The following is a 26341-nucleotide window of genomic DNA, read 5'->3' as shown; positions in this document are numbered from 1 at the left end:
AGGCTAGCTGCTCACCATTAAAGAGGGAGGTGGCTTTTGGGACCCCTGTCCAGGCAGTGACATTATATTACCCTGCACTAAAACTAAATATACTGGCATGCACCTCATTGTCTCCATCAAAGTGCATGAAAAATTTTGCTTCTGAAGGTACCGCTTCTGAATTCAGTGAACATACAAATCTTCAAGTATAAACAAGAATGTACTGGACACAGCATCCAATGATCAGAGTCTCCAACCTGCCCTCAAGACATGTGACTGTGTCACATCAAAACCGAAAATATTTCATGTTAAGCCATCTGTGCATCTCTTCTCTCTTTCCCTCCCCATACCTGTGATCCCTAGATGTTACCCCAGACATTGGTCCATAAGATAAATACAACACTGTCTTCAAGCACTGTGGGCTCTGCAGGGACAAAGGAGAAGCCTCCGCCTCACTGAATCTCAGCTTCTCACTTATCCTCCAGAGCACATCGGTCCCATCAGCCACAACAGATCTGAGCAGGTCTTTGGCAATATGTGGACAGCTGGAGGGATGGGCAGGAAGCCAGTGGCACATGAAAGAGGTTGGAATCCTGCTGCAGATGTGTGTTACGGTATTGTCACAACAGTCCCCATGGGTTTCAGTATGAATTGGGAAAGGTTAAAGTTCATCCTTGGTAGTCACAAGATAATGTAGGGGGCTACCTGGTATCACGTGATCCTTCAGCAACTGGTCACGTGAACCTCTCTGGCCACCAAGCAGTTCATCTGTAAAGTGCATAACAGTGTGGTCCTCCAGTAGGCCGGCTTCCACTGCATGGTGCCTAAGTCTTTCGTTACCCACAAGCCCTTGCATTCGCATGTATCCCTGCTGACAAAAGGGAGGCAGCTTCTGATGAGTCAGAGCAAACAGGAAACAGGACTCTACAAATAAAACCAAAACAAGATTATGTAGAGATGCTCTGTAAATGCTTAATAATTCAGGGTCTCCCAACAAGTCAATCATCCGGAACTAACAGGATAAAGGTCAGGGACAGTGACAGTACTTCTCCAGCAAGCACCCTGGCTTGATTAATCCAGAGTAATTAATTGTCTCCCGCAGAATATGTAAATTCAGAGAGGGACGAACAGAATTTGAGATTGAAACCTGGTTCTTCAATTTGGTAGCTCAGAAGTGCTTCCCTCTGTGGCCCCATGAAATTCATATATAGGTTTCCTAACCCATTCTCCAGCTCAGGAGGTGAGAGACTGTAGTTTTCCAGCTTTGATATCACAGAGTTCTTTTCTCTCATCCCACAAGCTGTCCCTACTGTTTCCAACTGAAAGCAGCTGTGGTACTTGTCAGCACAAATCTCATTTCAGATGGAGGAGTGGGGAAGCTGCAGCCTGTGGGGTATTGAATCAAGACCTAGCAATACACTCCCAGGAGACAGGACCTGCCAAGGGGCACCCTCCTGTCCCTCCGCCTCTTGGGGCAATTAAGATCAGAGGCCATTTTGGAATGGGTGAGCTCCTGATATGACCCAGCACTTCTTCCTGTTTCATGGAGTGCATCCAACTAGTAGTAAGATTTCCCAACTGCCCAGTAGTCAGAGGGATCTTTCATGTTAACTAAACCGTTGGCCTGCTACAATCCTATCTCAGTCAGATATGTCTCCCATCCCCCATTTCCAGTTAGAGTCCAGGTTACCTGCAAAGAAGCTGCGCAGGTCAGTGTCCAGGCAATTCTCCAGGAAGCGTCTAAGTGGGAGGATATGGGCGTTTGGGGCAGTCCAGTCTGTCAGGAAATCCTCCACAATATGATGGACAGCATCCGGGCGGGGGAGAGGCCAGTCTGGAGGACGAAGCCTCATCTCACGCACTGTTGACAGAACAGATCATATTAACCAAGGAGAAAATGTGCTTTTGTCCTCCTTTTCCAGAATCAAAATGGAATTCGGAAGAGCTCAAGGAGATGGGAAGCTATTCCAGCTTCCAGTCCTGGCCCCCCTAACTTTCAACATCTCGGACACTGCACCTCGTTCTGATCTGCAGCACGAATCTCAGCTATTCCAGTCCTGGACTGACTCTCAGCTCTGTCAATGCCCCTCACTCCTGCCCTGCAGCACCCCCTGCTTTTCCAATCCTGGATGGATGGACGCACACACGACACCCACCATTACTATTTTAGCTCTGATCCCTCTGAACCAGCCAGTCATGCCAAACTGTGCTTAGGCTTTATGTTATTATTAACCAAACTCACTTCCCTTGTGACCCATGCCAGAATTTGAAGCTAGGTCCCTGGAGGTGAAATGTCAACACTCTAATCTTTGGATCCTCCCAGGGAAATTCATTGTGTGTGCTTTTTTATTTGCTTTGATGTTATGCTGCTTTTAAATCTTGCTCTTGGCTTCTTTCATCAGAGCTGGGGGTTCTCCTGTCAGTATACGATGTCTCAGAGATGGGTACACCACAGGACAGCAGTTGACTTTGGCAATGACACTAGGCACCGCAGTACTTACACAACTCAGAAGTCACATGGTGTGACGTTGCACTCTATAGGATTTTAGGAAAATATGCTGATGATTATGAATATAATGTAACTGGAATATGCTTCATGCAAAAGGTCTCTTGTAAGGTATCATTACAAAGCTTATAATCTACTGAGTGTGGTCATCCTATTTGTATGAATGTACCACTCTTGTATCTGAAACTAGAAAGATGAAATATAACTCTGAGGGCCTACTGTAATTATGCAAAGTGTGGGCCATTAATGGTGGTTTGGAATCTTGATGGCTCCCATCAGCCAGGACAACTGACTGCAGATGGCTCTCTTTTACTTGTAACTCTTCCTGTATACGTGTGTGCTGGCAAGTGGGTAATGAAGTCTTGCAGTGACATGTGATCAAGTCACCTGAACTGGAATCCATCTTTAACCTGGTGCTTTTCCAGTGAGAAGGAGGGGGTGGGAACAGGGGCGTAGCCAGGTGGAGGGAACAGGGGGAGCGGAAAAATAAAAGGTGCCACCCGCTGCGGTGCTTTTACTGACAGGGCGGCGCTCCGGGTCTGCAGCGGTACTTCGGCGGCGGGACCTTCACTCGCTCCGCGGGTCTTTGGCAGCGTTTCGGCGATGAAGCTTCAGTGCCGCCAAAGACACCCGGAGCGAGTGAAGGGCCCGTCGCCGAAGTACCGCCGAAGACCCGGAGCACCGCCCCGTCAGTAAAAGCGCCGCAGCGGGTGGTGCCTTTTATTTTTTTTTCGCTCCCGGGTGAGTAAAATTAAAAAGGCGCCACTTGTGCTCAGTGGGGGAGCGGCCGCTCCCCTGCTCCCCTCCAGCTACACTACTGGGTGGGAACCCAGAGAGGGACAAAGGACTCCCACCTTATGCAAAAGATATATAAGTGGGTGGAACAGAACAAAGGGGGAGCCATCATGAGAAATGCCCTAGCTACCACCTGAGCTGGAACAAGGGCTGTACCAGGGGAAAGGATTGTGCCTAGACTAGGAAGGCGTCCAGTCTGTGAAAGAAACTTATTGAAACATCTCTGAGGGTGAGGTTTTATCTGTATTCAGTTTTATTACTAGATTAGGCTTAGATTTGTGTGTTTTATTTTATTTTACTTGGTAATTCACTTTGTTCGGTTTGTTACTACTTGGAACCACTTAAATTCTACTTTCTGTATTTAATAAAATCACTTTTTACTTATGAATTAACCCAGAGTATGTATTAATACCTGTGGGGGGCAAACAGCTGTGCATATCTCTCTATCAGTGTTATAGAGGGCGAACAATTTATGAGTTTACCCTGTGTAAGCTTTACTCAGGGTAAAACGGATTTATTTGGGGTTTAGACCCCATTGGGAGTTGGGCATCTGAGTGTTAAAGACAGGAACACTTCTGTAAGTTGCTTTCAGTTAAGTCTGCAGCTTTGGGGCACGTGGTTCAGACCCTGGGTCTGTGTTGGAGCAGACTGGCGTGTCTGGCTCAGCAAGACAGGGTGCTGGAGTCCCAGGCTGACAAGGCAGGAAAGCAGGGGCAGAAGTAGTCTTGGCACATCAGTTGGCAGTTCCCAATGGGGTTTCTGTGATCCAACCCATCACACATGGCACCAGGCAAAGGGAAACCATGCACATCACTTCCATAGGATATTGGATTCTTCTGGACAGTTGAAATGTTCCCCAACACCCCTTTTCTGCCCCCAACTTGAGGTTTCAACCACCACCTGGCCACTTGTCACAGTTTCAGGGTAAACGCACCTGTATTTCCCTCTCTGTGGTCCCTCGAGGGCACCCACTTAAAGATTTCTGGCTCCCAAAACCAGTTCATATCAGTCTTTAGACCAGAATGAAGGCCCTGAATCGGTTTAAGCTTGGGCTATTTATCCAAAAGTCCTTTATTTGTCTGTTGGTCAGTGGATTTGAACCAGAATATGTGAGCCTTCCCAGGAAATGTTACTTCTCTGGAGATGTTATAATCAGGGATTTCCCTAAATCATCCTCTACTGTTTTCACTTCCTGGAGAAGCTGTTGTAGTCCAAAGATATTGCAGGAAGTTGCCATATCTGACACCACTCATCAGTGATGTCTTCTGGATGACTGAAGAGCAGCGCTGATGAGTTCCAAAGGAACTTCCCTTCCCTCTTCCATTTCTTTATTTTGTATTCTTATTATTTGTACTACTGTAGGGCCTAGGGGCCCTAGTCCTAGACCAGGACTTCATTGTGCCAGGTGCTGTACAAACAGATGATCCCTGACCCAAGAGGCTTCCAAGGATCAGACAAGAGACAACAAATTAATATACACTGATGGGGTGGGTCGGTTACAAGTACACCATGAGCACCTACAGCAGTGGCTAGTATACCACAGGGGAACAACTTCAAAGAAGCAGGGGAAGATGTCTAGGATGGACTCAAAATTTCCTCTTGTCCTGAACCATCCTTAACTTTCCATCTTGTACATATGGGATAATCAGGGTAGAAGGGTGAGGAGGGATGCTTGTCAGCTTACCTGTGGGGAGTCGTTTGTAGTAATAAATAACAGGATGCAGGAAGTTAGACTGCCAGGCATGTTGTGCCTCCCCCACTGCTCGGTTGTAGTAGAAGACATCTTTGTCAGCCCCAGAGAAATTCTTCCCATACTCCATGATGACAACAAAGAGCCCGTTGTGGGCCTTTCTCCCTGTGTGCAATTCCAGCTCTGCCAGGATCCCGACTGGATACTCCTCCAGGTACTCAAATGCCGTGGCATTCCTAGGAGTCACAACCACATTCATGAGATCTTTCTACAAGGAACAATCTAACCAGTCAACAAGGGGTTAAGGCAAATACATAGCACCCAATATATCCTCATTGGCTGAGGCCACTGAACACCATCAGATGGTAATGACTTTCAGTCATCATTCATCTGGTTTGGACCACACCTAGTGATGTAGAGATTTAAAAAGCTCAATATCCTATTACAAGTCTCCCTTATTTCCAGACCAAGGGACCCTTCTCCCCAGGGCTTAAATTCAGCCGAAGCCATCTGTCGCAGAGTCCCAGTGCACCCCATGGGGCTGGAGCTCTGATCCCTGGGGCTCCGGGAAATATTTGGAGAGAATTTAAGCCCTGCTTCTCCCCATCCAAAACTGAGACAGCATATCTTGTTGAAAGCTTTTTACCAGGGACATTCAAAGGGGAATCCAGAAATACAGTTTTGACTTCAGCAGGAGTTTTTGGTTTGTTTTAGCCCCTAAAGAGAAGGGACTTATTGATGGAGCAGAGTGCCGGGAATAATTACTCACTCACTCTCTCAGCAGAATGATGTCACCCAGGACACTGAACATCTGGTATAGTCCAGACGCCTCATTCACCCGTTTGATGATGGAATTTGTCAGCTGTGTAATGGGGTAGACTGATGATGGCCAGGGGACTCCGTGATGACGATGTTCCAACAAGTGATGGACAGCACGAGCTAGGACAGCAAGTCAAGAAAGAAAAGGCTCACTTTAAAATACAGCTCACACCTTTAAGATACTGAATTGCACAACAAGGAGACACATACAAGCAACATCAGGACAGACAAGATAGATACTAGACTATAGCAAATCATGTGATCTCCACCTCAGCCAATCGGCACTAAGAATTCTCCCCAGGGTTGCTCACACTGAGTGGACAGTCCTCAGAAATCTGAGGTGATCCTAACCATCTGGAAAGTAAGGGAGTTCTCTTTGTGAATCATTTCACCAGAGCAGCAGCCTCTCTCAAGTATAAGAATTTTCAAAAAATATTAAGGCCTCTGTCCAAAACTCTGCTCCACAAAACAGACCTCTCACCCACAACCACTCACAGGACAGTATACGTGATGGCAAGAACTTATGCATTGTGTTATATAAATAAGAGATAGAAGGCAAGAGATAGGAAGACAAACACGCAAACAAAGACAAAACAAAAAATGACATAACTAAAGACAACAGATATGGGCCAAAATCTTTTCCACAGCCTGTCCTTCACCCCATACCTTGCTATGCAATCGCAAACTGGATATATCACATTCTCACAATGAGGACTGTGTGATATACTAAAGACTGAAGGTGATCAGGTAACATTCACTAATCCACTACTAGCCTGTGAATTGTTCCTTCCCACCTCAGCCCTTCTTTCCCAACTTTTGCCCATTCTGTACATCCAACGCTCACTTGTATATCGGAATCCATGGATAAAGCCCCCAGCAGATTTCCTGAAGTCGATAGAGTGGCTAGCAGTGCCCAGAACAAAGAGCCCCCGGGTGCCTCTTGACTCATAACTGGGTTTGATCAGAGGATACTTCTTCTTATTCCCTTTCCCTGGCATCAGTCTAAGAGATCTGGGTGCACAAAAGAGCAGATTAAGCCAGTCAGGAAGGGGAGATTTGAGGGTAGGTGGCTGAGCGTGTCTGGAGGGGCATAGGTTATGCTCTGGTCATTTTGAAAGATCTCGCTTCCTGCTTCCACTGCCCTCAAAAGGGTTCATTCCTTTCTCCAGCCAGGAGCACACTGAGGGAATTTTATTAGAAACCAAGAGTATCCATTTTCAGGTGGTTTTGGGTGGGGTCACATTTGGGTCTGAGCCACTTGACACAGTAACACTCCCATTTAAGAAGAAAGCAGAGTTACTGAGATCATTTCCAGTCTGTATTAGGAGACAAGCCAAGGCAGAAAGTGACGAGAATATGCGCTGAGGGATGAAGACTAGAAAAAAGCTTCGTTGTATGGATCTGGATCTGTACACCACTGATGCAGTCACCAGCTGACAATACCCACGGGACATCAGGGACTCAGGGCCTTCAGCTCCAGAGACATAGGCCTCTCCCCAGGGAGCCAAGGAAGCAGGTCTGCAAATTCAAACAACTCCACTCACTCAGGTCTGACCTCCCATCTGGTAGAGAGCAGTGGTACACGCTTTCTCACACACCCACATACATAATCTCACTTTCTCTGTTCCTTCCTCCTCCAGGCCCCGGTTCACCCTCACCTGTTGTATATGGAGAAGTCAAACTTCCAACCCAGGCAGCGGATGACACGGTCGTAGGGTGCCCGGGTGGCAAAGTTGTCCAGCTCATCCTGTGGGAGAGTGATGGATTCTGCACCTGCACTGCTGTTGCTGTTCTCCAGATAGAATTTGAGAGTGATGTGCAGCTTCCCTTTTTTATCCTTGACAATAGCCAGATCTTCCAAGTCACCCTCCAGGAGCCCATCCAAAGACTTCAGCTGGTATGTATCTAGGAGGCCATTGTTAATTGCTCTGAGGAACAGGGAGAATATAAGAAAGAAGAGGGATCTGGGGTTCAAAAACTGCTCCTGGAAACATGACAAGTGTATTACGCTTCCTACGATTCTGTCCCGAAGCACACGATAGCTATCCCACAATTGGTGCCTTTTGTGTCTGTGGGAATTTGGTGCTGGTGAGATGTGCCAGATTGACAGTGCTGGAGACAGGCATCCTTTATGTACCACCCAAGCAGGTACAACGTAGATAGTGGCAATGCAAGCTTTCTTCATACTGCCTCACCAGTACACCTCACAACAATAAAAGGAGAGCTCAGTCTCCATTCTATCTTTGGCCCCCATTCCCAGAGTATCTGAGTGTTTCATGGTCATTAACATGTTCATCTTCCCAACACCCTCGTGAAGTAGGGCAGTGCTATTATCCCCATTTTACAGGTGGGGAAGCGAAGCACAGACTAAACTTGCTCAAGGTCACACAGGGCATCTGTGGCAGAGCAAGGAATTGAACCTGGGTCTCCTGAGCTGGTGCCCTAACCACTGGACTATCCTTCCATGGTCCAATCAATCCTGGGCCTCCCTTCTGAGATAGCAAGCAAGAGGCCAATTAGTGATTGTAATGATGACAGATTTTATGATTGTTTCCATTAGGAACTGTCAGAGACTCCCCCTACCAACTCATTTCACAGCCATGAAATAGACAACTTTCAGTAACTGCAAACCTGGGCTGGATTAAAACATGGGCCTAAAGGTGAAAGGGCCCATATCCCATTACTAATTCTCCAAGCCATTAGTCTGCTGCACCAATCTGGCCAGTCTCATCAGCCAATGGCAATTTCACTTGGTTAATATTCACTTCACATTAAAACCATGAAGGAGAGCAGCCTCATACCTTAAATCTCCAACGTAGTGGGTGGCCCAAGAGAGGCGAACGCGGGAGCGGCTCACCATGTGTATGAAATTGGTGACGCCCAGAATGTTTTCTGCTGTCTCGAAGGCAGAGTTTCCCCGACCCAAGATCAACACACTCTGGCCAGCAAAGTCCTCTGGGTTGATGGACACAGATTCATAGCCCTCAACATATTCCGAGCCGGGGAAGTTTACCACATTGGGAACCCATGTTCCAGTGGCTACCAACAATAGGCTGCAAAGAGACATGATGAGAAAGCATTGTCAACATTAGGGAACATAGGAATTGCCACATAAGATCTCATCCACCATCTCACCTCCTGTAGTACAGGATTACACTACTGCTACCTTGTTCAGTGTAATGTTCTGCAGCCTGCCATACTGACCCAGCTGTTTAATGCATTTTCATTGCTCAGTACTACATAGCATGGGTGGAAGTGTCATCCCAACTTCAATTAGTGATCTGCTTATTCTCCATACCATGAGGGTCAATAACCCTTGTAATTTTATCCTACCAAAGGCCATTGCAGATGTTATGCATAAATGTCAAATCTTCTCCAAGTCTCCCTAAGCTTTTTGTATTAAAAAAACCCAGTGCCAGTGAGTTTCACAGGTTAACTAAATGGCGCATGGAAAGTATTTCCTTCTACACATTTTAAATGTGTTGCCTTTTAATACAGTATATGGAGTGCTCCATGTCATTTTATTATGGGACAGAAAATATCTCAATTTCAAAAAATAAACTAGATGATAATAAAGCAAGCAGAATCATCTCACAGGCCCTCTGTTCCAACTGTTATTTAATGTTAGGGCAACATCTAAGAGGTGGAAAGGAATATCAGGTAATCCTGACTAGCAGCACTGTCTACTGTTCCAGTTCTGAGCTGTCCACACAACTCTATGACAGCACCTCATTCCTAACTGGTAGCACCCCATTATTCTAGTTCTGCCCCAAATCCATCCTTCAGACAATGCACCTCAGTCCTGACCTGCTAGTCCAGTTCTGGGCTCCTAACGAGTATCTGGAATCATATAATAGGGTTTAGAATACAACCATCTCAGACTCAAAACTTTCATGGTTTTATGCCAAAATGGTTGTTTACTGAAACTGCTTTACCACAGGAATAGAAATAACACCCCTGTCAGCACGTCAAACTTCTGCAAACTATGTGTAGCCAAGTACATTTTCTCGCAGAGGCTGTAAGCCACTGATGAAGTTGGTTAAAGCCTTGAGTCAGTTGGACATTTATAAAATAATGTCTCATGCTCTCATTAATGATTTGGATATAAACAGGCGGCACAGTTTTTCTGTTGGCATGTTGCTCAAGGAAGGTGGCACTTTTTCAAGAATTATGTCATGTCACCTACAACCCAACAGGTAGCTATGTACTAGGCTCATGGAAAGCTGCATAGCCGACCAGGCCCACTCTGCTGGTTACCTGCATCTGTAGTTCTGGCTGTTATGGTCTGTAAGAATGAAGTAATGGCCATTCCATGCCTGTGAGTCCCTCTCCAGTCTCACACGGATGATGGCAGTGTTGTATTGAACCCGGAGCTCCAACATAGAAGCAAAGTCTTCAAGGTAATGCACCATGGTGTCAGCCTCAGGGAAGAAGTCATGAGAGTAGTGTCGGAAAAGCAGTCGGCTGTCATGGCTGAGAAGGGAGTTCCAGTCATGGCGAAGATTGAACTCGCTGTTGGACTTGCCAGTGTGTCGTTTATTGATGCTGATGAGCTTGCGATGGCGTGGATAAAGGGCAAAGAAGCTGCCAGGCGCATGGCTACGCTCAAAGACCAAATAGTCCCGGCCTGCACGTTGGAGGAAATAGGCCATCTGCAAGCCTGAGGGGCCAGCACCAATGATGCAATAGTTGTGGTGTTTAAGGACGGAGGCACCGTCAGTGCAGGAAGAGCCCATGTAGAAGGTAAAGGTTAGGAGCAGGCCCCATGCACACTGGGCAGCAGGCAGGGCCATCATGGGAACAGCGAGACCAGCTCTGTTCAAAACAAAACCCAGTCACAAGAAACTTGCAAGAGCCCAGTGGGGTTACAAGGAAATCACTCCAGCGCTCAGTTTTGGGGTGAATCCACCTTTGCACGGGCACTGCAGACCCACCAGGCACTGCTATGGATGCACCTAGTCCACATCTTGCCACCTCCTTGCCCAGTCTCTGGTGCTAAACCCTCGCCCCTCCCTGGTACTCCTCCATCTTGGCAGACTCCACATGACCAGGGAGCACCGCCCCCTAAAGTGAACTTCCCCCCACTCAAAGGGAAAAGGGGGTGTCACACACCTCCTGCACACACACTGCCCCACTCCACCTCAGCCAATGGGGAACAGGGATGTGAAGCCTCCAGTCAATGGGGTGAATCACCCCCCCCCCGCGCCCCACTCCATCCCAGCCAATGGGGAAAGGGGACGTGAAGCTTCCAGCCAATAGGGAAATGGGGTGCCGCTGCTCCACTAAGCTCCCTCAATGGGAAAAGGTGACCCGACCCTCACTGCTGGCCAATAGGCACAACCCCACTGACTCCCCCCCCCGCCCAATAAGGAAAGAGGCGTGACCAGCGTCCGTATGGTGCGTAACATGTGACGTATTAACACACCTGACCCGTCAGGCTGTAGCGAATCGATCCAGGCAGGTCCCGTCCGGCTGCCCCGTAAACACCAAACTCAGACCATAGAGTCCTGGCGACTATGGTCCTCCTGCGGCGGATAGACTATACCCCACCAGCGAGAAAAGTTGCAAGAGCGGCTATTCCTCCCGAGGGGGAGGCGGGCACTGAGATAGGCTCGGCGCTACTAGCTGCCCGGCGGAGCCGTGTCACGTGATATAGGCGATTCGCTTCCTATCAGAGCCGCGCTGTCACACCCGTGTCACGTGTCGGGGGTGAAGCTTCCCAGCGGGAGTCTTAAAGGGGCAGGCCCAGATGAATTCCCCCGCTGGCTGGGAGGCCGGGGAGCTGAGTCAGGCTAGGCAGAGCCCAGGGCGCCTGGGGTGGGGGATGAGCCAGGGCCAGGAGGTGCCCGGGTGAGCTCCAGCCTGGGGCACTGATACCTTGGGTTACTGTCACAGGGCTGAACCCTGCAGCCAGGGCTGAGCTATCCCCAGGGCAGCCAGTCCCCCAGACCTTTCCCCTAAAACAGCTGCAGTTCTCCGCCTTTCCTTTCGCTGCCCAGTGTTGTGATAGGAAACCCCCCATCTGACAGGCTTCCATCCCCTCTGCACGGTGGCATGCGGAGTCCCAGCACTACCACTGCAGCTACCTGCCACAGAGGAAGGCAGGCTGCGCCCCCACTTGTTGCTGCAGAGTGCAGCTCCATAGGGCGGGGAAAGGCTCTGGCAGCTGTGCACTGTAGAGGGGAAAGGCTCTGGCAGGGTAGGCAGTGGGGCACTATTGCACTGTCACCAATAGCAGTGTATACATGGGAGGCACAGCTTGGGTGTGCAGAGAGCCATTTAGGGTATATACCCTGGGGTTCAGGTGTGTAGGGCACTCTACTCCCCTAAGCCGTGCTCCACTGTCCACACTGCTCTTTGTATCTGTGCAAGCTGGCTGTGCAGTATTTGTACAGTACATGCCACTGTAAGTGTGAACCTATCTCTAGCTGGTGTTAGACATGGTAATAAGTGTCCTTTTTGGGGAAATGGGAAAGAGTTGAGATGGGCTGGAGTTGTTGCTGAAGTCTGATCCTGTTTCCTTTAAAACAAAATAAGACAACCACACAAATGGGGAGAATAGCAGCGAAAATAAGACAATGCAGCTTCTGTTTCTGGTGCCAACTTTCACTTGCAACCTCACTGCTGCAGAAACACGGGCACAGCACAGTGTCATCAGCAATGGTGAGACAGGCTTTTAAGGCATTGCTTTTAGTTGCCTTTCTAGTCACAGGGTTGCAACAGTGTTGCAAAAGATGGAATTGCCTCCACTGCCTAAACCAGATTCTCTTTAGACAGAAGGCTGAGAAAGAGAAGAAATCAAGTGGGTAAGGAATACGATACGAGGGTGGGGGTGACAGCAGGAGCCCTAGCCTCACATTCCAGGTGTTGTTTGGGATTTAGCTCTAGCCAAAGTATGTGGGGCGAGGGGAGTCATGTCATCTAGGTCCCACTTTCTGGCCCAGTTTGGAAGTCCCTCAAGATCCAGAAAGCCACATGGTGTAATGGTGAAGCCTAGGAGACAATGACATCTACAATCAAAAAGCTCACTTCTTCCAGTACTTGTATCTCCCCTGCTTGCTCTCATTTAGTGAACCCCAAAATAAACAATGTCAAAGGAATGGCAACCTCCTCCCATTACCACTAACCAATCAAAACACATCAGTGATTAAACTATAAATAGCAACAGAGGGTCCTGTGGCACCTTTAAGACTAACAGAAGTATTGGGAGCATAAGCTTTCATGGGTAAGAACCTCACTTCTTCAGTCTTGCATCTGAAGAAGTGAGGTTCTTACCCACGAAAGCTTATGCTCCCAATACTTTTGTTAGTCTTAAAGGTGCCACAGGACCCTCTGTTGCTTTTTACAGATTCAGACTAACACAGCTACCCCTCTGATACTAAACTATAAATGTTTTCTCTAATTTCTAGACTTTGCTCATTCTCTTATTACCTCAACTTGACCCCTTATCACAGTTCTTATAATGTAAACAAGCCAGGTTGTACTAGTCTATTCGTGTCCAACTTTGCTGACTTGTAAACAATTGTATGTAACGGGGCGAGTTGGACTTTTGATACCTTGGACAATTGAGAGTGCAGGCCTCTGCATAACACTGACCCCAACCAATAAGGCTAAGGGGGCAAATTCTTCTTTCTAGGACGAAGAGGAGTCTAGGGTAACTCATGGAGAGGGGGCACAGCCTGATGCATCTGGAAGGGAGCTGAATTTCAGGCCTGTGTGAAATCTCTTTGCAGGAGGCTGAGAAGTAACTCTTGCTGGAAGAGGTTGGTGCAGGGAGAGAAGAGCAGGCCAGCATTCCATCTGTATGATCTAAAGCAAGGGAAGTACTGTATACACACCTGGCAGCAAATTCAGGGGAAGTAGTTTGCCCTAAGAGGTTCCACTATTACAGCTGTAGACACACTAACCAAAGTAGGACTGGTAATACATTGCATTATTAAGAGTGTGGCACTCTTGAATGGCAGAGGCAGTTAGGCCTCTGTGGCAGGCAAAATGAGTGCTATGTATTAAATTGAAAAGCACTTTGGGATCAAAAGTGCTAATGAAATGGTATTTAGTACCTCCTTCCACTAATACACCAGTACATTGGGAGGCAGGGGAGTAGCAACCTATTGACAGTAGCCTGGAATTAAACTCCCCATCATGGACATAACCACATCAGCCACAGCATCAGGGGCTCGTTCACCTGCACATCTACCAATGTGATATATGCCATCATGTGCCAGCAATGCCCCTCTGCCATGTACATTGGCCAATCCGGACAGTCTCTACGCAAAAGAATAAATGGACACAAATCAGACATCAAGAATTGTAACATTCAAAAACCAGTAGGAGATAGGGTGACCATATGTCCCGATTTTATAGGGACAGCCCCGATATTTGGGGCTTTGTCTTATATAGGCGCCTATTACCCCCCACTCCCGTCCCGATTTTTCACACTTGCTGTCTGAAGTGCTCGCCTAGTAGGGTGACCAATCTCCCTGGACACTCAATAACAGACTTCAAAGTGGCAATTGTTCAACAAAAAAAACTTCAAAAACAGACTTCAACGAGAAACTGCAGAACTGGAATTAATTTGCAAACTAGACACCATCAGATTAGGCCTGAAGAAGGACTGGGAGTGGATGGGTCACTACAAAAAGTAATTTTCCCTCTCTTGATATTCACCCCTTCTTGTCAACTATTGAGAAGAGGCCACTTCCACCTTGATTGCATTGGCCTCGTTAGCATTGACCCCCAACTTGGTAAGGCAACTCCCATCTTTTCATGTGCTGTAATATTTATACTGCTTACTGTATTTTCCACTCCATGCATCTAATGAAGTGGGTTTTAGCCCATGAAAGCCTATGCCCAAATAAATTTGTTAGCCTCTAAGGTGCCACAAGGACTCCTTGTTGTTTTTGCTGATACAGACTAACACGGCTACCCCTCTGAAACCACTCCCCATTTTTTTACACTTACAACCTGAAGATTAGCACGTTCTTTTCCCTGCACCAGATAAGACATAAGGCCACAGGGGAACTGGTGGGATAGAGAAAACCCTGCAGTACCCTCATCCAACCAGTTCAGCCTGCCAAAACTATTAGTACCAACCCCATCTGCACACAACTGAGACATCTACATTAGCTTGACTGGGAATTCCTTCATGGGAGAAACCCCAATCTAGGGCACTTTTTGATGTGCCGAAACTACAAGCTGTCAGAGGAGCTAATACTCATAGTGGCTCTATACCAGCATGCTCTCAGTCAGAAAGGGGGACCGATAGTTACACATATTTCAGATGCTCTCAGGTCTCTGATATCACCACTCATTGTACCAGGGAGAAAAGGAAAAACTGTTTAACCTCTCTTTCCTTTACTGCAGTAGAGAAGAATGCTCACCTCTTCCTAACTGGGTGAAGCAGGAAAACACTAGCACAAAATGGTGGCAGAGAAGACAAAAAAAAAAAAAAAAAAATAGCTGGAAGTGGTAAACTTTTTGTAAAGCAGCATACTTTATTACAACAGCTCACTTGCCATTTCAATGGCTGCTTTCGTCCCAGGATTTCTTTTCACACCACATCTGTAAGGTAGATGTATTGGCGTACAACATATTTATCCATAAGACAATGAACAACAAACTCATTAAACAGAACAAAACTCTTTATTCCGTTTGTTATACTTGTAAATGAGCACGGTGCAAAGGGTCAGCTAAGATTCCACCCACCAACAACACAGGGTGAGATGAGCATTTGGTCACTGAAGCCCCTGCTCCCTGACCACAGGGTTTAGCTCTCTTCCTCTGAAAGAGAGAAAAGAGGTTGTAGTGGAACAATGCAGCAGCAGACACCCCCTCCCCCGAGAAAATGCCACAATAATAATAATAAAAAATAATATAATAAAAAGACATGTAATATCTTTTACTCTTCATGTCACAATCTTGCCTGCCCTTTTCACCCAGTACAAGACTGTTCATTAGGGCCACATCTACAGTAAAATCACATGACCACATAAATTGCTACAGATGATTTTTGTTGCTGCATGATTCACTTGAGAATCTTAAAAACTTTAATTAAAAAAAATGTCTCTAGCTATTATGACTGTTCAGAAAACCTTCAAAAAGTGAACAGATCCAAGTCCAACAGATTTGCCCAAGTCTACAAACAGCATTAAGACCTTTTTAACTATCCCGTGAACATGAGTTTCAAGTCAGCTTGCCTCCCACAGTGGAGATAGAACATGAGGGGCAAATGCCAGAGATCAGGGATTGTTTCAGGTAGTGGAGAAGCAAGCCAGCACTTGCCCCAGGCAAGGGTCTGGATCTTCCTTCCTTATAGAAAGTCTCCCAGTCTGCATGACTAGTGCATCCGCACTCGCTTTCCAGTCATCCATTTGAAATGGACTCATTAGCTTAATTGGTCTAGCCACTCATTTTTAATGTCTCACTTTGGATTTCCTCCTCTTTATCTAAAATGTCATGATAATGGCTTGAGTCTCAGTAGCACTGAGCACCTGCCATTTGTGCTGAAATCAATCACTACCACCCCCCCAATGTCACAGTATTACTGAGCTGAGCTTTCCTTTCCAAGTGACTCCCTCTTCCACTCAGTGTTTCAGATTATGTTTTCCTCTCAGATTAATTAGTTCCCTCCCCTCCCCTCCCCCCATGGTGAGACTCGTCGCAACTGTCTTCTCATGTTTTTAGATCTCTAGGTTCCTTTGTATTTATTTCATTATCCTTCCAGTCTCTGGGAGTAGTTAACACTTTTACTCTGCTTTCACCACTGATCGAATGACCCACAGTGACTGTACTCTCCACACACCACCTCTCACCTTGATAGGCAGCTTGGAAATTCTGAGATCTAATCCCCCAGTTACATTACCCCCTTTCTCTCAGGCCTTAGTCACTGAGCACCAGAGCCCCTGAGCATTCTACAGACCTTCCTCTTCCTCCTCCTCTTCTTCTTCATCATCCTCCTCATCAGAGCTGAAGGTACCATCAGGGAGACTGTAAACACGGATCACTTGCTTGTTGGGGTCTTTGAGGATGAGGTATTTGCCCTCATCCAGTTTCATGCAGACGTCAATGACGCAGCGCAGGATGCCCCACGCGTTCTCCATACTCAGGTTAATCTGGCTGGCGAACTCATTAGGCTTGAACTGCTGTGTGCCCAAGATCACATGGCGCGCAGAGTCCTTTACGTGGTAACGGGACACATACCTGGGGAGGAAAGGCAAAAAAGGTCAGGAAATTCAATGCCCCAGCCCAGACTTCACAGGGAAGTCTCCAAAATGAGGTGATCACTTAGATTTTAACTTCTGGGCTGAGCTGCAGGAATCAACCCCCCACTTCAAAGGGGAAAATGGACAGGACTCCCTGGTGGGGAGCCATTCCTGTGTCTCAGACAGTAACTGAGGGCTTGTCTACACTACCAAATTAAGTCAAGTCAATGTACAGCCACTGCAGTAATTAAGCAGTGTTTCACACCACACTATGGTCCTTCTATCGGCGGTGCGTGTCCTTACCAGGAGCACTTCCATTGACGTAACTGTGTGGGGCAGTGATGGCTGGAGCCCCACCGCCCCACAGGCTGGAGCCCCCCCCCACGACCTCAGGGTTCACAGCTTGGGCGGTCAGCCCCAGCAGCAGGGGGGCTCCTGGTGGGGCTGACAGTCAAGAGGAAATGTAAGTAACGCAGTGTCTATATGATGCAACAGAGAGTCCTGTGGCACCTTTAAGACTAACAGATGTATTGGAGCATAAGCTTTCGTGGGTGAATACCCACTTCGTCAGACACGGGACTCTCTGTTGCTTTTTACAGATCCAGACTAACACGGCTACCCATCTGATACTTAGTGTCTATATGGACACTGTGTCACCCTAACTACATCGACCTAAGTACTACACCTGTCACGGAGGTAGAGTTATTAAGGCGATATAGTGGGCGATTTACATCAGTGGGAGCTACGTTGTAGTGTAGATGCTTATAGAGTTAGGTCAACACAAGATGCCTTATGTAGGCCCAACTCTGTAATGTAGACCAGGTCAGAGTAAAACAGAGGGTTGCTAAGCCTCCATCATCCAAGACAAAAGAGGTGATAAAGGAGATGATTCCCGGGTCCCACAAACAGGAAAGACTTAAGAGTTTTAACAATAAGGAGTCATTAACAGGGAGTTCTGATTCAATCAACAGATTAGTCTGAGGCAGCTGCATGTCACATGGACAGAAACCAGAGAGACTGCAAAGAAGCTAGATTTAAAATATCAAGCATCTTATTTTAAACACCCAGTCACCAGCAATTAAAAAAATGTTAAAGAGAAAGTGTATCGCAGCAACAAAGTTGATTTAAAATGTTAATGAAAGAGAAATATACATGGTACAAACCAGCACCCACAGCTTCTGTTGTGCAGCTGACTAGGTCGGCTGGCCAGCAGAGGGGGTTCTAATTAAGAGAACTGCATCAACTCCATGCCAACATTATGAAGCAAACAAGGAAAAAGCCACTTGGCTAAGGTGCTTTGGGGACTGGAAGAAGGAGAGGCTAACATCAGGAATGGATTGCTCAGGAGATCAGTAATGGGACATAGGGCCATTCACTTTTAAGTTGCCAGTTTCAAGTCACAGGCCCCCGCCAATACATCACTGGAGAATGTGCCGGGGGTCTCAGTCAAGATCTAAATCGGTACCACATTAATCACTATAATTATTTCTCACGTTCAGCAGAGAAGCCAAGAACTGAATGGGCCATGGAGACTGAACTCCACTATCACATGTACAGGTGGTCTTTCCAGGTCAGTCAGCAGGACATTGTGGGGAAGCAGCTTGCCCCAAATCACAGTCTGCGTTGTACCCCATTCTGCCCCAGTCACCAATGCTAAAATATATTCAAAAGAAGTTTTTGGTTTGCCAAACAGAATAAAAATGGGAGGGAATTCTGTGATTACACAGCTCCTAAAAACAGCTCTCTCACTCACACACAGACACACACACAACAGCAAAAGCACTTAGAAGGTCCTTGACAGGCAAATCTTATATTGGCCTCACCCAAGTTTAAGATACTCTGATCCAGCCAGCAGCGCACAACATGTCCAGCGGGCTAATTTGTAACTGTTGTTTTTCAGCTCGGTGGCAATCACAGCTCCTCTCTGAGAATCTAGCTTTTGACGCCAGTCTACTCCATTGCAATGCTGAAAAGAGAGGTCAAACCACAGTCAACAAACCATGGGTGCAATTATCTCTGCAACTATGATGAGAACACATAGTGAGCTACCCAATGATACTATGCAGAGAAGAGATGGGTAGCTTAAAAGGACTTCCTGATTCTGGAGTATTGGCCAGTATATAGGGTGCTGGCTGGGGAAAAAAGTCAAGGGAGAGCTCCATCGGACTGGCTATCACATGGAACGCAGGAGCCTGGAAGAGGGTTCAAACAGACTACCCAGCACCTGGGAGATGCGGAGTCAGTTTAGCTGGCACTGCTGGTCCTCTGCAGTCATTCTCTTCTGATGGAATGTACTGACATAACAGATACATGGGGTAACGCAAGCAGCTTATCTCATGTTTTGCCTGCTGTACCTGGTACATCAGACATCAATGGAGGAGCTAGAGAGGTTTGGTATCTGGTTCTCCCTCACCCTGGAATCCCATTCGTTCAGTGTTTTGATGTTGATGAATGACACTTCTCCGCCAGCTCCTGTCATCACTCCGTCGTGTTCACAGCGTACAATCAGGTCTATGTCATCTCCCAGCTTCCATCTTCGGTACCTGCAAGCAAAGAATCTCTGTTATTCTCCACCCCCACTCCTGGATCCACTTCAGCACTCACAAAAGCCATTCCCTTCCTCCCCTATCAGCCCACCGTGAGGATTTCACCCCTCTTCCTTCAAACCCAATATGAAGGTGAGAGATACCAGCCTGAAGCATAAGTCCCAGAATCTCTCTCATCACAGAATGTGGCAATGCCCATGGGAAATAAAACTTCAGTCACACCACCACTAGCAAGCTGTTAATAGAAGTCACACTCCACCCCTATTCTGAACCTCCCTCCCTAAACCTATGCACATGCTTGAAGCAAACAACACACCGGTATGCAACAGAGGCCACTTCGTTCTTATCCATGTCATCCTCCACAAATGGGTTTGGGTTGGGAAACTTGTATTTTTCCTTCCCCTGCAGAGAAAGCCAGGACAGATCACGAGAAGCCCAACAACTTGAGAGAATTAAGGCAGCTGATCAGAAACACAATCATAGATATGAATAATAAAATCATAGAAACGTAGGACCCGAAGGGACCTCAATAGGTCACCTAGTCCAGTTCCCTGCTCTGAGGCAGGACTAAGTATTATCTAGAGTAGACCATTCCTGACAGGTGTTTGTCTACCCTGCTCTTAAAAACCTCCAATGACGGAGATTCCACAACCTCCCTACATAATTTGTTGCACTGTTTAACTACCCTGACAGGAAGTTATTCTTAACGTCTAACCTAAATCTTCCTTGCTGCAATTTAAGCCCACTATTTCTTACCCTATCCTCTGTGGTTAAGGAGAACAATTTATCACCCTCCTTTTTATAACAACCTTTTATGTACTTGAAAACTATGTCCCCTGTCAGTTTTCTCTTTTCCATCCACTCCCGCCCACCGCCAATCTTTCCTCATAGGTCACATTTTTCAGACCATTAATCATTTTTGTGGCTCTTCTCTGGACTTTCTCCAATTTGTCTACATCACCATCAGCCACTCCCCTCCCCTCTCCCCTTGGAACTAGAGACTCTTTCCCTCAGCCAATCAGCATCCAGCGTTCCACAGAGCATTTTAATTTGCCTCTATGCTGTCACAGTCCTGACTGGTTCAGTTCATGGAATGCTCCATGAAGAAGAGGGGTGTTCTCCCTACAAACCCCCCCATCTCCATAAAATTAATCCACACACCCCAAATTGGAATTATTTCTATGTAAAGTAACCTTGCCAATAAAGGTGCCTCTTGCTCTAATAAGAGGTTGCTCCAGCATTGATATTAATAGTAAGTTCCAGACCTGCAGACTCAGTCTTCCACAGTACTGTCTGCATGACAGGCTTTGCTAAGCCCACTTGCCTCTTACCATTCTCAGACACTGCTGGGAGAAGTTGTGGTTGATGTAGGTTGCTTCCATGGCCAGGTTGCGAGGTGAATTAAAGGAGTTGCCCTCGTCCTGTGGTGGTTCGTTAGCAGTTTCACTCACTGTCAGCAAGTCTGGGAAAAGAGCCAAGGTCAAACGATCATCAGGAGGATAGTTACCCCTCTGAAACGGACACTCAACCCTCATACTGTGCCCCAAATCTGTTCAAAGCACATGCAGGTAGTGCAGCAGTTGAGTTGCTCCAGACACAGCATGGACACTTGAGATGTAATATTGACTTAAAGGGGGTAAGGAACACTAAATGCAAAAAGCTGTAATTTGTCCCCTTGCCCAACCTTGATCCTAGCAACCTCCTCACCAAAGTCAGAATTGTCCCTCTTGTCAAAGAAGAGCTTGGATCCAACTCTCTGGACAATGATGTCCCAGGAATACACAGACCGAGTACAGCTCATCAGTGTGGCCAGGATGGCGTCTGTGGCAAACACATTCCCCTGGGTCTTCGCCAGCTGCAGACGGAGACAGAGGGAAGAGTGTGAGCAAAGACAGCATACATTCTTCCCCCCACCACCCAAAAGTAAACTGCAGCCTTAGCAAACCAGACACGGATTCCTTTCTTCTGGACTCTGGAGGCTGGGCTGATACAAGACTCTGACGCACACCAATGAGATCTGGACACAAACATGTCAAATGCTACTGATCCTATCTGAACTCATTCAACAAGTTGGGCAGCCAAATGCTGCCCAGAAAATCCAGCCCTGAAAATGCCCAAGCAAGTTGGGGAGAAAAGACAGAACTTAGAGCAGAAGGGAGACCTGCATCTGCAAGGACGAGAATAAGTTCTTTATCCTCTGTCCCTGACTTCATCAACACTCTCAAGAGTTATCCTTTCCTCTCAAGACCAGAAATCTTGGGAATGAGATCTGTGACCCTGACATTTTTCTTCTCCATCATACTTCTTGCCTGTAGGTCTGCCTATCTGCCCTTCCAGAACAGAGCTTTCCTTTGGCTGATATCTATCCATGTGTTAATGAGTTCCTGCCTTGGCCAATACCATTCCCTTTGCTATGGAGATCACAAATTTCTGTTGTCTAAAGAGCTGGGTCCTGGGTTATTTCTGTTAATCTCTTCTCGCTCCAGAAAGCAGGACCATCTTGGACCCCTTGGCTTACAACAGACTGGGAACCGCAGGGTCCAAAGAATATCACACAGTAAGATACATACTAGTGTATCTTGTGAGCCGATGGGCAGGAAGGACAATTATACCTTGCGAATGACTGGGTCATCAGTAGTGGTGACAGTGTGAAAGATGCGCTTGATGCTCCGCAGGGACTTTTCATTCCTTGTGGTAATGCGGTCAAAGGCTTTGTCATAATATTCCAAGGCGCCACAGCACTCTCTGAAGACATAATGGGATGAGACACTAGCACAAATAACCCCATCTCGGAGTGTCAAGGGACAACAGTGACTGGGCAGGAGTATTTCTACTGACTTTGTGGACCTCCTCCAAAAGGAACTTCATGAAACTGGATCACAAGCCAGTACCCATCCCTTTCCACACAGATTACGCCAAAAGAAATACCCACAGGGGCCCTAGCTGTCTTTAACTCACATGTCCTGTGGCTCTGACACCTCCAGATAGCGCATCTTCATCAGCCGCGGGAAATCCATCTCCTCCTTCACCTCCCAGTCACTGCGAACTTCAACAGAAGAATCGCGAGGCTTCTGCTGTGTGGCCAGAGGAAGGACAGATGGACAAAGAAATAGAGAGACACAGCACATCAGGATTTGTGTGAGAACAGCAGCAGGAGGAGCAGGTTAGAGGAATGCTACCACAGAGAACAGGGCACACCGAGGTCTGTATAATAAGAGCAGCCAGAGGAACTGATCAAACAGTATAGTTAAAAATCAGTTTACTTTACCTGTGATTTTTGGTCCCATTTCTGCCTCACCCCAAACTGCTTCTGAAATTTCTTTTGTAGACGTAGACGGTCTCTGTAAATAGAGGAATGTGACAACCTCATGAGAAATAGTCCCAACGGCGCGTCCCCAGCACTCCCACCTTCCCAAGTCACTGCTGAAACCACTGGGCTCTCAGGTCCCAAGCCACTGAGAGCATCTGCTGAACGATTGGACCCCACAGCTGGCTGAGGCACTGTAACTAGGAACTCTGCTCTCAATGACTCTTTGAAAATGGCAACTTCAGTGGGACAACCCAGCCTTTGAAGATTGCACCACAGCATTCAGAAGGTGCGCATGCTACTTTTACAACAGTAATTTCTTTTCCTGAGTTTGGCTTAGAAAACCCTGTTGGTTCCACAATCATCACATGAAACCAGCACTTCAAACCACAGCAGAGCCTAGCAAAAGACCTGTCTTGAAGTCTTGGGTTTTTGTTACAATAACTCAATTGACAGAAGCCAATTAGCAAATCTAGACACCCGATCATAGACTCCAATACCAGCAGCGAGTTCAGGTTTGGGGCCCTCACCTTTCCTTCTGTTTGGCGCTCTTAGGCAGGGTCTGCATGTTGAACTGAAGCATGTTCCGGCGGTCCTTGTCTCGCCGAAGATTCCTCTGAGAATGAGGAAGAGAAGGGAACGGATGTTCAGGTTATAAATGAGATCTTTACAGCAATTCCACTGTTTCAGAAAGGTTTCAGGAAATGTGCCAGATACCTGTGCAAATCTCATACGATTCCTTTGGTATGCCGTCTTCTGTGTACGTGCTGTGTCCACAAGCTGGAAGCTGGTCTCATCCTCCTCATGAAAATACGCATACTGGCTTCCCCCACCAAACTGCGATGAGTACTTATCTGAGGACACAATGACCCAAATTATCTTGCTGCCCGTCTGCAAACCAAGCTTCATGAGAAGAACTCAGAGTTAGCACTCCTGCCCTGTCACTTGGCTCACCCGATCTTGAAACCAGAGGTAGGGCTTTTCTCTTAGAGCAGCCCAATGGGGGAGGGTCCCCCATCCTCCCAGACAAGTTCCCTTTCACAAGGAAGCTCAAAGCCAGGAGCAACACCGAAGGATGGAGACAGCCCCAAGTGCCTCTCTCCAAGGGTAGGGCACACTTCTGAGTTCAAAAAACTTCTCTCACTTTATGGAGATTTGTAGGACACAGATTTCGTAGACACCACTAAAGACAGTGATGAGAGAGGGAAGCAGGGATGATGACTGAAGAAACCTCATATGAAGTATCTCAGACAAGAGCAGCCACCAAAATAGCACTTACTCGTGTATCTCTTGTCCTGATAAGTGGCTCCTGTCCAGTCTGCAACCTAATTTAAAAAAAAAAAAGACAACAGGAAACAAAGTTGATGAGTGTGTGTCAACCAACATTTTAAACACTCTCCCCACAATCTCATAATCTCTTAATGCAGATGGATGCCACTCAGCGAGAGCAGTTAGTGCTTTATGTTCCAGAACATAACTTACAATCATTTTATGACTATCAATATTCTTTCAAATTCCCCACTCTGCTTACACACACTATCAAGAGGTCACGGTTCATATACCACTTCTTGTAGCAACTGCAATAGAGGATAATGAAGCTATAAGGGGCAGAGCACCAATGATGTGTGTGAGTGTGTGTGTAGGGGCACTGTAAGGAACAGTACAGGACTCAGACCGCCAACATGTCAAGAACAGCTAACAGGAATTGCCATGGGCATTAACTGATTGCTCCAGTGATTCATTTAGCAGCATTAGCACAGGTACCTTTCCCAGACGATCTCCTTTGCTGAAGGGCTGATATGGCATATCTTTGAACTGCTCTGGAACAGCACATGGACCCCAGCCCGAGGGATTATCCTGGATCACGGGTGTCATGAATTTAGCCATCTTCTAAAATCCTTTAAAAAAATGGGGTGGGGATGGTCAAGTGTTAGGAACATTTTAACCCTACAAGACTGAAGATGAGGCTGCTGGGAAACTTAATCTGACACTGACTGAGCAATGATGCCCATTCAAAAGACAAGAGTAGGTGATAAGATTTTTAATGAGGCCACACACACAGAAAAGTTTCCAGGGTTAGGGTCATTGCCCAGAATTTCTGGGGTTAAGGAAAAGATGAAGGTCTCAGGAGCTGACAGCATTGTCAGTATGTAATGTAATAATTACTTCCCTGTGTAAGAATCTTATCACCTGAACTGAACTGTTAGATAAAACTGATCAATAGTCAAGTAACCAAAAAAAGGTTTAATTTCTATCTTTACTGTGCATAATAGCACAATTATTTCCCCTGATGGATGTTTCTTTCTGACCACAGCTGGAGATCACGTTATGCCTTTATGCTTGGGGATCTACTGTCCTTATAGTTATTTATTGTCCTAGCTAGTGTCATTGAAGCAGCTATCCTTATTCACAGAAACACCTAATCCTGTGTCACTAAAACCCAGATCCTCAAAGGTATTTAGACACCTAACGCTCACTCAAATCAGCGGGAGCTAAGCACCTAAACACCTTCGAGGATATGGGCCTACATGTTGGGTCATGGGTAGGTCCCGCAGCAGCGAGTCCCGCTGGTTAGTGACAAGCGACGAGCCAGCAGCCCCGCACCGCACATGGTCACTCGGCTCAGCGGAGCGGCAGGGCCCGGCTCTGCGTGTGCGGGAGCCGTGCCCGGGAACCAGGGTCCAGCCGAGCAGCCCAGCGGGGAGGCCGGGCCTCTGTCCCAGCCAGGGCAGAAGCCGCGCGGGCCGGTCCCGTCCCGCGGGCTGAGGCCCCAGCAGGCCCGGCGAGGCCTGGGCTCCCCGCGGGAGGCGGCCTCTGGGCCGGGGGTCCCGTGTCCGGGGCGGATCCGGGCCCGGCAGCCTCCGAGCCGCGCGTGGGGCCTCGCGCGCCTGTCCCGGCCGGAGCCCTGCGCGCCCCCCTCACCTGCGGGGGCCCGGCCGGGTCCCGATGGAGGCAGATGCGAGCGGGCCGGGGGTGCCGGTTGCCGGAAAGACTGGGCTTGGGCAACGCGCACACAGTCACACACGTCATCACCCCACGCCCGCCCCCGGACGAACTGTCGTAAAAGCAGACAGGGCGGTTCCGCTCCCGCTCGGTGGGGAGACAGTGTTACCGTAAAGCACAAAAGCCCGCCAGGGCTGTCGTAAACGAAAAGAGCACACGTCATTGTAGGACGTCAAAGAGCGCCGAGAGCTCGCCACGAGCCAGGCTAGGAAGACCACCCTAGTCTCGAGGCTGACTCCAAGTGGGGGAGAGAGAGCGAGAGCGCAGTCAGTCCCCCAATTTCCCACAGTGCACTGCGTGTCATCACCATCCATTCCCACAATGCACCGAGCCCTGCCCTGCGCCCAGCATATCCCCCAGTGTCCCATAATGCATTGCTTCCCTTACACCTGCCCAGGCTAGTCCTGCAATGCGGGGTAGCTGGAGGGGGTTGAGGCTGCTTGGGGCCCATGTGCCCTTGGAAGGCTGAGCTAGGACCCAAGCTGTGGGAGTGAG

The 26341-nt window shown here is 47.6% G+C and overlaps 2 protein-coding genes across 3 annotated transcripts; both read right to left on the bottom strand.

Moving 5' to 3' along the window:
• Positions 1 to 640: 640 nt before the first annotated feature.
• Positions 641 to 11374, bottom strand: FOXRED2 (FAD dependent oxidoreductase domain containing 2). Its single transcript, XM_065421254.1, has 9 exons — positions 11215 to 11374; positions 10047 to 10604; positions 8591 to 8842; positions 7448 to 7717; positions 6634 to 6800; positions 5744 to 5909; positions 4965 to 5206; positions 1670 to 1840; positions 641 to 903 (listed from the first exon to the last, which is right to left on the bottom strand). Exons 2-9 carry the CDS (start codon positions 10583 to 10585, stop codon positions 641 to 643), a joined length of 2070 nt encoding a protein of 689 aa, XP_065277326.1. The 5' UTR covers positions 10586 to 10604; positions 11215 to 11374.
• Positions 11375 to 15412: 4038 nt separating this feature from the next.
• Positions 15413 to 25880, bottom strand: EIF3D (eukaryotic translation initiation factor 3 subunit D). 2 transcript variants are annotated; one of them, XM_065400349.1, is made up of 15 exons: positions 25766 to 25880; positions 24608 to 24741; positions 24123 to 24168; positions 23561 to 23697; positions 23374 to 23459; positions 22805 to 22877; positions 22495 to 22610; positions 22149 to 22281; positions 21244 to 21391; positions 20868 to 20998; positions 19853 to 19938; positions 19404 to 19533; positions 18814 to 18956; positions 16708 to 16988; positions 15413 to 15569 (listed from the first exon to the last, which is right to left on the bottom strand). In XM_065400349.1, the coding sequence occupies exons 2-15, from the start codon at positions 24728 to 24730 to the stop codon at positions 15556 to 15558; spliced, it is 1647 nt and encodes a 548-aa protein (XP_065256421.1). In that variant the 5' UTR covers positions 24731 to 24741; positions 25766 to 25880; the 3' UTR covers positions 15413 to 15555. The 2 variants fall into 2 exon arrangements, with proteins under 2 accessions (XP_065256421.1, XP_065256429.1); XM_065400357.1 differs by having other exon boundaries at positions 22495 to 22607.
• Positions 25881 to 26341: the final 461 nt, after the last annotated feature.

The sequence above is a fragment of the Emys orbicularis genome, chromosome 1, assembly GCF_028017835.1.
Source record: "Emys orbicularis isolate rEmyOrb1 chromosome 1, rEmyOrb1.hap1, whole genome shotgun sequence".
Taxonomy (NCBI): domain Eukaryota; kingdom Metazoa; phylum Chordata; order Testudines; family Emydidae; genus Emys; species Emys orbicularis.
This window is presented reverse-complemented; position numbering and strand designations above follow the sequence as displayed.

Bases quoted from the DNA above. Each gene is read 5' to 3' on its own strand.
- FOXRED2 (XM_065421254.1), bottom strand. From the start codon at position 10,585: ATGATGGCCCTGCCTGCTGCCCAGTGTGCATGGGGCCTGCTCCTAACC. The intron at 5,910-6,633 runs GTGAGCGTTGGA...TTGCTGTCCTAG, and splicing joins CCATGGATTCCGATATACAA to CTCGTGCTGTCCATCACTTG. The intron at 5,207-5,743 runs GTGAGTGAGTAA...TGTGACTCCTAG, and splicing joins GACATCATTCTGCTGAGAGA to GAATGCCACGGCATTTGAGT.
- EIF3D (XM_065400349.1), bottom strand. From the start codon at position 24,730: ATGGCTAAATTCATGACACCCGTGATCCAGGATAATCCCTCGGGCTGG. The intron at 23,460-23,560 runs GTATCTGGCACA...CCTCATTCTCAG, and splicing joins ATCGTATGAGATTTGCACAG to AGGAATCTTCGGCGAGACAA. The intron at 21,392-22,148 runs GTATAATTGTCC...CTCCGTCTGCAG, and splicing joins ATGACCCAGTCATTCGCAAG to CTGGCGAAGACCCAGGGGAA.